The following is a 15200-nucleotide window of genomic DNA, read 5'->3' on the forward strand; positions in this document are numbered from 1 at the left end:
GTATTCTTGTTATACTAGAGTTCTTTTCAGTGTCTTAATGTCCCTGTTCTCTCATAACCCAGAGCCTTTGTCCACAGTGTTCTCTCTTCATAAAAAATCCTTTCTCATTTCTTTGTAGCTCAACTAGCTCCTGTTTATTTTCACATCTCAGTGTAATTGTCCCCCAGATTAACTCAGATCCATTTCTTTCTAAAATACTATTCACTGAAGTCACTCATTCAATGTCAGTTTTATGTTTAGGGACCTGTGTAAGTTTAGGAACATGTCTGATTTTTGTCATTGCCATATTCCCAGCATCTGGTTTAGTGTCCTTGATAAATAGTTGCTGAGGAAAACTTAAAATATAGAAATAGATTTGGCTTTAACTAATACTCTGTTTTACCTACTGTTTTAAATGTTCAAAATTGATAAAGACCTGTTTTCTTTAAGTAGCCAGATTGAAAGTGTTAATTTGGATGGTTTTGCCTTAATTGAGTTAGGAACAGTTAGTGGCAGGCATAAAGATTGTGTGTATTTTTTTTTTTTTAAATTAAATTTGTAATTTTGTGATATTTGTAGATTCATATTCAGTTGCAAGAAATAATGCAAAGAGATCCCATACCCTTAAACCATTTTTCCCCAATAAGAGAACGTCTCACAAAACTATGGTACAGTCACATAACCAGGATATTGATATTGATAAGGTAAAGATACAGAACATTTCCATCACCGCATGGATCCCTCATTTTACCCTTTTATAGCCACACCTACTTCTCTTCTGCTCCCACCCCCTCCTTAACCTCTGATTCCCAGTAGTCTGTTCCTCATCTCTATAAATTATAATTTCAATAATGCTATATAGATGGAATCATAGAGTGTGTAACCTTTTGGGACTGACTCTTTAAACTCAGCATAATAATTCCTTAGTGATTCTCCCAGGTTGTTGCTTGTATCAATAGTTGGTTGCATTTTATTGCTGGGTAGTATTCCATAGTATGGATGAGCCACAGTTTGATTAACAGTTTTGCCCATGAAGAACATCTGGGTTGTTTCCAGTTTGGGGCTATTAAAAATAAAGTGGCTGTAAACATTTCTGTATAGGTTTCTGTGTGAACATGTCTTTTCTCTAGGAGAAATGTCCAGGTTTACAATTGTTGGATCATATGATAGTTGAATGTTTAATTTTTAAAGAAACTGCCAAATAGTTTTCCAGAATGCTGGTACCATTTTGCATTCCCCGCAGCAATGTGTGAGTGATCCAGTTTCTAATCCACATCCAGCATTTGGTGAAGTCACTGTTTTATTTTAGCTATTCTGATAGGTGCATAATGGTATCTCATTGTGGCTGTAATTTGCGTTTCCCTAATGAATAATGATGTTAAACATCTTTTCATGTGTTTATTTGCCACTTGTATATCTTCTTTTGTGAAATGTTTCTGCGTGGGTTTTGTCTCTCTTCTAACTGGATTGTTTCTCATTATACTGTTGACTTTATAGGGTTTTAATATAGTCAAGGCACTAGTCCTTTATTGGACATAATTCTCCTAGTTTGTAGCTTTCTTTTCATCCTTCTTAACAGGATCTTTTGCAAACCAAAGGTTTTAATTTTGATGAAGTCCAGTTTATCAGCTTTTCCTTGTATAGATTGTGCTTTTGAAATCAAGTCTCAGAACTCTTTGCCTAGCCTAAGGTCCTGAAGATTTTCTCCTGTTTTTTTCTGGAAGTTTTACAGTTTTGTGTGTAACTTAAATGTGTGATCTATTTTGAGTTAATTTTTACATAAGGTATGAGACTGAGGTCGAAGTTCCTTTTTGTGTGTGTATAGATACCTAATTGCTCCAACATTATTTGTTGCAAAAGCAATCTTTCCTTCTTTCCTCCACTCAGTTGCTTTACCAGCTTTGTCAAAAATCAGCTGGGCTTATATGGTGAATCTAATTCTAGGTTCTCTATTTTGTTCCATTGATCTATGTGCCTATCCCACTGCCAGTACCACATAGTCTTGATAACTGTAGCTGTGTAAGTCTTGAAATTGGGTAGACTGATTCTTCCTCTTTTATGAAAATTGTTTCAACTATTCCAATTTCTTTGCCTCTCCATATAAATTTTAGAATAATCTTGTCTATATCTCTAAAAAATCTTGTGGCTATTTTGATATAAATTATATTAAACATATCAGTTTGAGGAGAATTGATTTTTTTACTATGCTGAGTCTTCTAGTTTTCCCATTTATTTCTTTTTTTTTTTTTTTTTGTAGTTTTTAGTATACAGGTGCTATACATGGATTTTTAGATTTACACCGAATATTTCTTTTTTCCTTAGCAGTTTTAAATGGTATGGAATTTCTAATTTTGGTATTCATATGTTCAGTAATGGTGTATAGAATGTTTATCTTACATTCTGCAATCTTGTAGAACTCATTTATTCTAGAATGCTTTTTGTAGATTCCTTGGGATATTCTATGTGGACAATCATGTCATCTGCCAACAGAGACAGTTTTATTTTTTCCTCCCCAATCTGTGTACTATTTTTTTCCTTTTCTTGCCTATCGCATAGGCTAAAACTTCAGCATTGTATTGAAGAGAGGTGAGAGCAGACATCCTTGCCTTGTTCCCAGTCTTAGAGTAAAAACATTCAGTTTCTCACCATGAAGTATAATACTAGCTGTAGGTTTTTTGTAGTTACCTTTTATCAAGTTGAGGAAGTTCCCCTCTATTACGGTTTTTCTAAGAGGGTTTTCATGAATGGATATTGAATTTTGTCAGTTGCTTTTTCTATGTACTTAATATGATTATGTGATTTTTTTTTTTCTTTAGGCTATTGATATGGTATATTATAATGATTGGTTTTTGAATATTGAACCAGTCTTGCATCCTGGAATAAACCTCACTTGGTCATGAGGTATAATTCCTTTTATGTAATTGTGAATTATTATTCCTAATATTTTGTTACGGACTTTTGCATCTTTATTTATGAAGAATATTGGTCTGTAGTTCTTTTGTAATGGCTTTTCAGGTTTTTGTATCAGGGTGATACTAACTTAACAAAATGAATTGAGAAATATTTGCTCCTCTTCTATTTTGTGGAAGGGATTGTATAGGATTTGTTTTCATACTTTTTAAATGTTTGGTAGAGGCCGGGTGCGGTGGCTCAAGCCTGTAATCCCAGCACTTTGGGAGGCCGAGACGGGCGGATCACAAGGTCAGGAGATCGAGACCATCCTGGCTAACACGGTGAAACCCCGTCTCTACTAAAAAATCCAAAAAAACTAGCCGGGCGAGGTGGCGGGTGCCTGTAGTCCCAGCTACTCGGGAGGCTGAGGCAGGAGAATGGCGTAAACCCGGGAGGTGGAGCTTGCAGTGAGCTGAGATCTGGCCACTGCACTCCAGCCTGGGCGACAGAGCGAGACTCCATCTCAAAAAAAAAAAAAAAAAAAAAAAAAAAAGTTTGGTGGAATTCTCTGGTGAAACCATCTAAACATGGAGATTTACTTTTGGAGGATTTTAAGTTATGAATTCAGTTTCCTTAATAATTATAGGGGTATTCAAATGAGCAATTTCATGTTAAGTGAGTTTTGATAGTTGTGTTTTTTGAGAAATTGGTGCACTTCATGTAAATTGTCAAATTTATGTGTGTAGAATTTTCGTAGTATTCCCTTATTATCCTTTTGATGTCTTCAATGTCTATAATGATATCCTCTGCTTCATTCCTGATGTTTTCTCTTACTCTTTGTCAGTCTCGCTAGAAGTTTGTCAGTTTTAATCAGGAAGCTAAAACACCTTACCTAAAGACACCAGTTATATCCAAATTGCTAAACACAGTACCTATTTTTCAGATCTTGTTCATTGTCAGTTCTGTATTAAACAGCAATGATTAGTTCTTCCTTCTTGAAAGTCTATATCCTGTAGATATCTGTGACTGTGTGCCCTTCTGATTTTAAACCTCAGTGACTCTTCTTGAATCAGTTTGTTTCTATCCTCTGACCATTTCATAAATACTGGTCTTCCTCAAGATTTAGTCCATTGTTGACTGCTTTTCATCTCGCTCTGTTGTCCTTGGACAATTTTATTTCTATTCACTGCTTCCTCTGATAACTTAGATATCTGTAATTCTAACCCAGATGTTTCAGATTACTGTATTCAATTTCTTGTTAATCAACATCAAAGTAAAGGTGTTCCTCAAATCTGCTGTGGACCAGATTGTACTTACCTTCTTCCTTCTAACACCTCTTCCCACATTTCTTATGTCATTTTGTGACCTCTTCATTCAACCATCACTTAAACCAGAAACCTAGGAATTATAGACTCCTCTCAATGCCTTCCAAACCATGATCAATCTGTCACCAAACCCTATAGTTATAAATAATTTTGTCCACTGTTCTTTATACCTGCTGTCAGTGCCCTAGTTTGGTCCACCGTTTTTTTCTTTGATGACTGTAATAGTCTTGGTTTCCAGTGTTGGATTTTTCAGATGCTCCCACCATGCAGCCACTATAGTGATCTGTCTAAGTGTATGAATCTGATTCACACTCCATTAAACCCTATAGTATATCCAAAGTACTTAGTACCGGGCCAGGCACTTAATTCCTTATTTTATGCCCTTAATTATTTTAAGTATACTTTAAAAATAGTTTCTACCTGATAATTATATTATTTGAAGTTTTGGGGGTATACTACTGCCCTTTATAGTTCCTCCAGACATTCATGTATGGTGTATGGTGCATTATTTAACGAAGTGTTTTCAAGTTTTTTATTTTGAGCACATCTTCAATAGGACTTTATCAGTAGTTATTTTGCCTGGGTTTAGGGTGATCTCTGGGGAGTTTTTTAACTTGCTTCTTTCAAGTATCTGAGGAGTATCCTTTTTCAGGATCACTTTTTTTTTTTTTTAATACTTTAAGGTCTAGGGTATATGTGCACAATGTGCATGTTTGTTACATAGGTATACATGTGCCATGTTGGTTTGCTGTACCCATAAACTCTCCATTTACATTAGATATTTCTCCCAGTGCTATCCCTCCCCCAGCCCCCCACCCCCCGTCAGGCCCCGGTGTGTGATGTTCCCCGCCCTGTGTCCAAGTGTTCTCATTGTTCAGTTCCCACCTATGAGTGAGAACATGCAGTGTTTGGTTTTCTGTCCTTGTGATAGTTAGCTGAGAATGATGGTTTCCAGCTTCATCCATATCCCTGCAAAGGACATGAACTCATCCTTTTTTATGGCTGCATAGTATTTTCAGGATCACTTTTTATGTGAACCTCTTGGCTCAGTTGTTCTCATACTGAGGCGATGGTATAAATTCAAATCCCAGCTCTACCTGAAGACAGGGTCTTGATTACAGATTCTTGGTGAGTATAAATTTACCCGCTCTGAGCCCAGGCTGAGACAGACAAACTTCCTTGTCATCTTCCTATGCCAACAGGCAGATTTTTTTTTTTTTTTCTAATTTCCTTTCATTGAGGATGCGGCTTTTCAAGAATCCCAGTTTTAGGCAGGTCCTCTGCTTCAGTTCCCTCTGTTAAAAGGGTTTAAGGCCTCAGCTTCTTTCTGGCATTAAAACCCAAGCTCTTCTGCAACCAACAAACCTACAGGATAGGATCAATAACAGCTCAGAACTTACTGCTTTGGTTTTCAGTTCCCTTTTCACTTTTAGACCTGGCTATTGCCCTTACTATCTTAGGAGCTCAGCTGTGTATTTTAAAGGTTGTTTATTTTCTCTAGCATTTCTAGGGAAGTCCTCCTGCCACCAACTCCCCGTTACCTAGCCCACTGTATTCTCATTCAGGGTTGAGATTTGCTATGGCTCTTAACACTTTTTACATCTATAATTTTACCTCCTATTTTCGAAGAATCAAATCTACATGTAGTCATGAGTAATATTCGTAAGTAAAGGAAGCAGGATGGGTCAGGGATAGCCCTATAATCCTTTCAGGATTGTAGGTCCTTCTTTAGTCACCTCTCTCTCAAATAATAAGAGTTCCTTAGGTTTGACCTTTTTATCAGACAGGTGTTAGTATGTGGAGCTCTTTTTCACATAGTGCTTTCTCCCTCCTGATGAGATTTCTGTCCAGAACATAACCCTTCCAGGATTTTTAAAAGGAAACCATTTCCCTGTAGCCAGCAGAAAAGGAAAGAATACTGCTGAAGTTTGATGCTTGGTTACTTGACAATTTCCAGTCATAATAAGCTACTGTTTCTCCCTCAGACTCTTTCCATTGGAAAGGGTCAAAATTGTGGGTTGTCATTTACTTGATATGAGTCTGTACATGATGAATTTAAAGCAATAAAAATATTGTGAAACTGAGACGTTAAATCAACGTTAAAATAGCAGGTTTGGAGGATTGTGACAAAATATGGGTGACCTTAATCACCTGAGCCACCAGCAGGACCAACTGTATCCCATTATCAATTTGATTTATTTTCTTCTGGTTTCCTTTTTTTTTTTGTGAGTTTTCTTTACAGATCTGTGAGACAAATACATATTTTCACCTAGTATTTGTTTTAATGATATTGTAAACTCTTGATAAGCTTGTAAGATATATGTAGTATTTTACTTAAATAATAAAATTTACTTAACTATTTTCCCATGTTGTTGAATGTAATTCATGTTTCTTTTTTTCTTTCCCATTTCCCCTTCCCCTCCTTCTCCTGCTCCCTCTGTTAGAAAGATGCAGTGAACACCTTAATGCATTAAAATAAGTTTTATTCTTAAACATATTTAGGGTACATTTCCAGAAATAGAATTACTAGGTCAAACATTCTATTTTTCAGACTTTGACACATAATGCCAAATTGCTTACCAAACGCATGATACAAAGTTATATCCTCCTAACAGTCTAATAGCATCTTAAGCAGTCCCGTCATTATCAGTGGGCCACTGGACAGGGTTGTGGGGCTGATGCTTTCTTTATGGTTCCTCTACAGGATATGGTGCCTGTCATAGTTGATTACTGCCTTCTGCTGCAGCGAAAGTGAGTATGCATTGCATGTCAGATTCAGTTATTTTGAAAACGGGTAGCCCTTGTTTATGTATAAGCCATTGCTAGGAATTCTATGAATTTGACTGAATAGATTAAAAAATATTAATTTATAGAAATTTGATTCTTTAGCAATTTTCAGTTCATTTACCTAATAAAATTAATTTTCCTAAGACAGATGCTATGGATATATTATTTATTTGTGTGGCAGGATATTGGAAGTAAAGAATGTAACTAGCAAAAGAACAATATTAAGGAGTTTTAAAAGTAAAAAGTGTATGATTCATTATATATAGATATATACATACATGTATATACACACACGCATATATATACACACACATATACACACATATACACACACACATATATACACACACACATATATATACACACATATACACACACACACAATCTCCTTTTTTTGGTATGTATACTTTTTTTTTTTTAATTTTTTTTTTTTGAGACGGACTCTCGCCCTGTCGCCCAGGCTGAAGTGCAGTGGTGCGATCTCGGCTCACTGCAACCTGCGACTTTCCTGCCTCAGTGGCAAAGGTGGGATTCAAATACATGAGTCTAGCTTCTGCGTTCTTGGTTTTAACCACTGACTTATACCACTTTGTAAGTGATAGAGAACAAATGTGAAGGTTTAATGTAGATATCTCCCAAAACGCTATGCAATACGACTTGGTTCATGAATTTATATAAATTCTAGTAGCCTGATTCATAAAAGGTTGGGTCATATTTTGAAGTATCAGTAAAGGTTATCAAGAGGGCAGTAATTTGCTATGTCAGACCTCTGATGCAGTCATAGATAGCTATAGTAAGTTCTCCTTGGGGCTCAAATTGATTCCAGTGTTTTAATTGTAGTGTTACATAATTAGCGAAATACATCGTGCTTACAGTAGGGATGTTGAGAACATTACTTTTTTTTTTTTTTTGAGATGTAGTCTCGCTCTGTCGCCCAGGCTGGAGTGTAGTGGCACCATCTTGGCTCACTGCAAGCTCCGCATCCCAGGTTCCCGCCATTCTCCTGCCTCAGCCTCCCGAGTAGCTGGGACTACCGGCGTCCCCCACCAAGCCCGGCTAATTTTTTGTATTTTTTAGTAGAGATGGGGTTTCACCGTGTTAACCAGGATGGTCTCGATCTCCTGACCTCGTGATCCACCCGTCTCGGCCTCCCAGAGTGCTGGGATTACAGACGTGAACCACCATGCCCGGCCAAGAACATTACTTTATATTACACATTGTCTTCTTTATGAGGGCCTACAGGAGAAATTTCTTTCAGGTGTTAGGGCCAGAAATACCTTTGTGTCTCTTGAACAGCTAGTTTACTTTTAGCTGATGGACAGTGATTGTGTAGTTAATCATTGTGTCCTAGAAAGCAAAGCACCATGATGTGTCTGCTAACCTTACCCTATCATTTTCCAAATTAGTTCTCTCTTTACCTCCCTTTCACACTCAATTCCTTGTTGTATGTCCCTGTATTTTTAAAGCAGCCTTAATAGTTTATGAATCAGTTTTACATATTCTACTTAACTGTCATAAATACCATGTAAAGAGAGGTAATGTTATCCTCATTTTCAGATGAGGAAGTGGAGGTGTAGAGGTATTTCTAGTACTAATAAGTACTGGGATCAACTCTGATATTCAAATTGAGACAATTTATAAATGAGATGAAGTGAAGTGCCTGAAAGACTAAATTTTATTTAGAGTAAAAAGGCTTATTTTTATAAAACGGACTATTTCTACCTAGAATGGTGCCTGATACAATATAGCTATCCAATACCTGATGGTTGAACTGATGAAGTAATCTTGCCTCCTGATTTGCAGGGTGACTTGTGATCATTATCTTGAATACTAGAATACTGTCACAGTGACATAAAGTTGAAGTGGGCCTAACAGTTGTAAGATGAAAGATTATATAGGGAAAAAGAAAAAATTGATGATATTTTCCCAAAATACTTTGTTATTCCCTAAAATATTCCGGAGATAAACTTTTCTTTTTTATATGATTTGAAAAGGAAATATTCTCTAACATTTATTTCACCTATTGAATGGCTGAGAATGCAATAATTTCTGTATTGAATCACAGCATATAACATAGAAGATAAAATCTGGTCTCAATTTTCACCAAATTAGGATTTATTTATTATTTCTTTATTTTCGTCAACTTCTTTCCTTTAATTTTTCCTGATTCCTTAGCGTGCTTTCTCTGTATTGTGTCAGAAACAAATACAATATTTGTTGTTGGAGATCTCAGAAATAACAGGAACAGCAGTCATAGTGTATACTCCTCACCTCCAAGAGGAAGAGAATCCTTCCTCAGTTCAGCTCTTCTGGTCCTTTTCATACCCATACCTCTTTTCTTTCTTCCTCCTCCTGCTCTTACATACTCACTCCTAGATCAAGGCCATGAACAGTTTTCCTGAACCATAGTACAAAGAGCATATGGATGGCTTCCATCTCGCTCAATTCTGTTTTTTAACACCAAAGACTGGATTGTACTAGATCCTGCCTCTGCTTGGGAGAAGTTCCAGCATGTGGGTTCTTATTCTCTTTCTTTCCCTCCTGGTCTGTTTCCCTAATTCTACTCTTTGGGTTCTAATAGGAGAAAAAGTGGGAGGGCAGCATTCCCAGAGATGTAAGAAAGGTTGGGGCTGTGAAACTAGGCATTGGGTCAAACATTCCCTCTTTTGTTCTAGATCTGTGTTGTGCTTGTTTGCTTCTCACCATACGGCTTTTCTTTTTCATCAGAATGTTAAGATTCTTCTATGTATGGGCCTGAGCTTAGAAGGAAAGGTTGAATAAGCCATTTGATCAACTTTAATTGTTTGCATCTAGGCCATCTTTCAGTTCCCTTCCATTTCAAACTTGCAATGACTAAAGATTTATTAGATATAAGAATTCTATGTTTAATTAAATAGTTCAGTGTAACCACTTAAATGGTAGAGTTTAAAAATTTTTTTTCTTAGAGTTGCCATAGATAATAAGGTTAAAAATGGTCAGTTCCCTATGCTAAATTGTAGCAAAGAAGTGTCAGATGTAAGTAGCTTCATTCCAGTATAGTACTTTTCTCTTTGAACTGGACGTTCTCTTTATACTATCCTTTTTGACATTTGGTCCTATTTATGTCTAAGGTCTTTTCTTCTACATTTCCAATTTTGTAAAGTATCTGTGACATTAACATTGCTTTAAGGAATGCTCAGATTTTGCATAATACAAATACAATCTAACAAAATGTCATCTAGTACTCAGCCAGCCAATTTCAGGTAACTTCTTCCACTTCTAGGGTCATTACACAGACACTTAATCCTGTTCCCCAGATTCCTTTTATATTAATGTCTTCTGATTGAGTATGTTGTTTTTATAGGCAGTCCTTTTATTTTCACATATTATATTGTTTCTTATGTGAGTGAAATTATAAACATAATACATGCTCTGAAATTAATTTTAACTTAGTGCCACAACCATTATTACACTATAATCACTGTTACCTCATAGTTTCATAACTCAGAGAATTCAATACCCATCAATAATATTAATTAAGCTAGTGTGTATATGTATTCCTATTTATATTTAATAACTCTTTTATAATGTAAAATCATTTTTACTATGTGACAGTAATCACATTTGTTTTTCTGTGTAGGGCATACTGCTCAGTGTATTATGGACATCTATCTTGGTTAAAATTTGGCATTAGAATCTTTTGTAAATTACTTAATATCAGAAATGACAGGAATTCTGTTTTTGAAGACTTATACTTTATTTTCATAATTTGGTCTGTGTTCCACAATTTCATTTCAATTTCGTTTTGTGTATTTTTTTTTCAGTATTAGGCAAAAGACACAATGTCTTCAGGCTTTTTGTGGGATACTTCTGATTTGTCATTTTACCTATGCAAAATACAGGCTATATATTAGCATATATATGGTAGCCCTAGTGTCAGTTTTACTTTGAAAATAGATCCAGAGTTTATGTAAACCATAATTATAATTTTAACGTTGTTTAAAAATAGGGTTATGTGATTATATGTGAATTATATAGCAATAAAGCAGTTATTTTAAAAAAAGCAAAATGGGTGTTCTACACGGATGATACTGACCCCTTTGAATTTTGATCACTGTAAGGGGTATTCACAGTTGTTAAGGAGCCATCGTTCCAGTGGCTTGCGTTACGTATGCATCTGAACCAAAAATATTTCTGTTAAATCCAAAGTGAACTTGAAGTAGTCTTTTAATTTGTTCCCTCATGTTGTTCAACATCAGGACTATTGTTTGAGAAACAAAAAGATCTTAATTATCAAGACTTGTGGAAGAACTGGATGTTTAAAATTTTATTAGGGTGATGCAAAAGTAGTTGTGAATTTCGTCATTAAAAGTAATGGCAAAAACTGCAATTTTGCATCAACCTAACTTCAAAGCTAGGGGAAAGAAGGCCTTTTTAATTTTATTATAGCTATATTGAGATATAATTCATATACCATAAAATTCACCCTTTTAAAGTATACAATTCAGTAGTTTTTAGTATATTCACAGTTGTGTAACTATCACCACATGCCTTTTTAAAGGAAATCTTTACAAACTGTGGTACTTGTATCAGAAAATAGAGCATTTTGAACATAATTTCTTAAAATTCGTTTGAATTTTGCTTTTATAAATAAGGAAACCAGCCCAAATCAACTTTGGATGTATTAAATACCATTTGTATTTGGTGGAAATTTACTTATTTGGTTCTGGTTATGTATTTAGTATGGATTGGCAAGTGGTAGGATTGATGCCCTTGTTCCCCTTCCCATAAATTCTAAATTTGTAATTTCTTATAACCAAAGCTGTTCTTCACTTTTAAAAAATCATGAAATTGATAATGTACAAAGTAAATTTAACAGTTGTCCTCTTTTTGAAGTTATAAATGATAAACTTCAAAAATATCTTTAATGTGAGTACTATTATAAAATGAAGTTTGTAGAAATATCTCTTTGGTCTTCTATTATTTATGATAGATTTTCTGTTAGACTGGCCATAGGGAGGCTAAGCTTGAAATGGTAAACATCAACTTTGAAGTCAGTCCTTCTAGGAAACAAAGATAGCACCCTGGAGAATAATGCCTAAATATAGAAAGAAATGTGAGAGCTAAAAATTTTTGTGTGTACTTGTCTTTTTTTTTTTTTTTTTTTTTTTTTGAGATGGAGTTTCGCTCAGTTGCCTAGGCTAGAGTCGATCTCAGCTCACTGCAACCTCTGTCTCCTGGGTTCAAGCGACTCTCCTGCCTAGGCCTCCTGAATAGCTGGGATTACAGGCACACGCTACCACACCCAGCTGATTTTTGTATTTTTAGTAGAGAGGGGGTTTCCCCATGTTGGCCAGGCTGGTCTCAAACTCCTGACCTCAAGTGATCTGCCTGCCTCGGCCTCCCAAAGTGCTGGGATTACAGGCATGAGCCACCACACCCGGCCTGGACTGTATGTACTTTTCTATATCCCCCTTTCCTGATGCACTAATAAATATTCCCCCAGAATGATGAGAATCTGTCGTTGAATATAATTTTTTTTTAATTTTATTTTAAGGTAGAGATGCAAGTAGGAGTTGCTCAGCCTTATTTTTCTTTCTTCTTTATATTATAGTTTCTGATTGGTTAAGAAAAAAATGTGTGGTTTTGCATTTATCTTACCAGCATCACATGCTATTTGACACAGGAGTGCCTTGTTAATTAACTTTTGTAGCCTTTACTGAATTTTTAGCTCTTTTTAATTCTCTCTCCAAGGCTTTTTGTACTAAGCTAAAATATGTAATTATCTTTTTTAGCATGTTCCTTTTAACAACACATTACAGAGTACAAGGACTAGCAAATCTGACATTTTCTTTGAATCATTAGTTGTCTTGTTACTTTTTCTTTCTTCCAGTAAAACTCCATTAATCTCTGTTTCTTCTGCTTGGCTAGTAATCAGTCATCACAAAAATATGATGAATTATTGATTCAAATGAAACTGACATGAAAATATTTTGATAAATATTAAATGAAGAGGAAAAATGATGTAAAATTACATTTGTGCATTTGAGAAGAAAATAAATGGCTATGGATTTTCCCCAGAATATTGCAAATGCTGTTAATTGCAGGGTGACATGGAGTTCGGGTGCAGTTGTAGCCAGTCTGTTTTCCGTCTGTCCCCTTCCACGACTTCAGATGAGTCAAAACCCCATCCTAGTCCTTTCAGGAGCTTCCTTGACGTTTGTGTGGGACTTGTCATGAAAGACCATACCTGTGAATAAACAAACCATTTATCACTTTCCACAATTGATATGATATACGTATAAAGAAATTACACATTTAGAAAAAAGTAAATAATCTCAACAGGTAAATAAAATTCACAATTTTTGTATTTTTTTAAAAATGGAATGAACAAAGAAGTGAATGATACAAGGCAATAACAATTTATAAATGAAAACATGAAAACTACTCAAATTTGCTGGTCATAAAAGAATTATTAAATTGTCAGGGGAGAAAAACCAAACTTGCAAATGTCATGCGTTGGCATGATTATACATTGCGGGTGGCAGTGTCAATTGATGCTGTGATGCTTTTCGAAGATAATTTCGTAGCACATTTCAAGTGCCACAGATTTTTTCATATCTTTTCACTTAAGATAAATTTCTAAAAGTTGAGTGATTTAGGAATTAAGCCCTCCAAATGGGAAAGGCTTTGTATAGATGTTCATTGTAGTATCACTCAAAATATTAGAAATAAGTAATATATTCAACAGTACAGGAATACTTAAGTATATTCTGATTTTTCAGCATATTGAAATATTGTATTAGACGAAATGGTAATTTTAAAGAATAAATAACAACTTAGAATAATACTTATATAATGTATGAAAACAGAATTCAGAATTCTGTCTATGGTCAATATAACTCAAATTATTTATGGGTTATTTACAGAAATATGAAATAAACATTGTCGAAGTTGTTGACATTTAAAGTAATTTAAAACAATTTTTGTTTCTGCAACAAAATTGTTTCTAGGTTTATATTTAAAGTATTAAACACTTTTTTTTTCTTTTTCTTCCATGAATAATCACTAGCCAAACATTTTGGGATGCAAAGGGTTATAGCTAGACAAAGAAGCATATTGGCTCTGCAAGTCAGCTAGGAATATTTAAATACCAGGAAGGAGGGAAGGATAAATCATGAGTAGTCCTTTTTTATTTTTCCTGCTTCATGATGTCCATCCAGTTATCTGTTCCCATGTCAGTGTTGTCTTTAAGAAGCAATATGCCACAATAGACTGACACAGGATTTAGGCCGGAAGGCTGGGTTCAAATTCTGACTCTCTTGTTTGTTAGATATGTTACTGTTAGCAAACAATTTATCTTAGCTTTTCTGATTTGTTAAAGAAGTGTTGGGAGGATTAATTGGGATTATATATATATATATACACACACACACACGCACATATATATATACACATACATACACATATAAAGTTTTTGTAATATAAAGCTCTATGTGAATATTATTGCCATTTTAAATAAATTCATGAGTAAGTTGAAATAGGGAAAAAATGAGATATACTTTGGAGACTAAATTTAATGAATATTTGGCATATTCCTAAAAGTTTTTTTCCCCCCCTTTCTGTTACAGGGATCTCTTATTTAGCCAGATGTATGATAAATTAAGTGAGAATTCAGTGGCCAAAGGAGTATTTTTGGAATGCCTTGAGCCATATATTTTAAGTGATAAATTGGTGGGAATCACACCCCAAGTAATGAAAGACTTGATTGTTCATTTCCAAGATAAAAAATTAATGGAAAATGTGGAAGCTCTCATTGTACATATGGATATCACCAGCCTAGATATTCAGCAGGTGAGTTTATAGACAGTCTACTAACTTATGAAGTAAACTTCATTCCTTTATTGATTACATTTACCTCACTGATGAGGCCTGACCCTGCCTTCTAAAAACCATAATTATTTATTGAGCACTTTTTGTAAGATGTATTATAAACTTATATTTGTCAATATATTTCCTAGGACTGTATTTAAGTAAAAGCTAGATTGTAAGTGCCTTGCAAGCCAGGGATTATGTCGTCTTCTGTCTCTTTCACATCCCCAGTGGTACTTGGTGTAGAGTTTACGTTTAGAAGTTGCTCTGTAAATGCTTGTTAACTGATCCCTCTTCATCAGTTTGTTCGTTCGCTAATATAGTTTTCATTGAGCAAGTGAATTTCAACTATGGCTGCTTTCTCAT

General features: G+C 35.0%; 1 protein-coding gene across 2 annotated transcripts in view; it reads left to right on the top strand.

Annotated features, from left to right (window-relative positions):
- VPS8 (VPS8 subunit of CORVET complex) overlaps window positions 1–15200 on the top strand; it is a 249543-nt gene that overhangs the window by 66165 nt on the left and 168178 nt on the right. For both annotated transcript variants that reach the window (XM_050778327.1, XM_050778328.1), the window contains exons 21-22: window positions 6901–6947; window positions 14594–14816. In XM_050778327.1, the coding sequence (XP_050634284.1) occupies window positions 6901–6947; window positions 14594–14816 (270 nt within the window). The remainder of the gene's footprint in view (window positions 1–6900; window positions 6948–14593; window positions 14817–15200) is intronic.

The sequence above is a fragment of the Macaca thibetana genome, chromosome 2 (genome assembly GCF_024542745.1).
Source record: "Macaca thibetana thibetana isolate TM-01 chromosome 2, ASM2454274v1, whole genome shotgun sequence".
NCBI lineage: Eukaryota > Metazoa > Chordata > Mammalia > Primates > Cercopithecidae > Macaca > Macaca thibetana.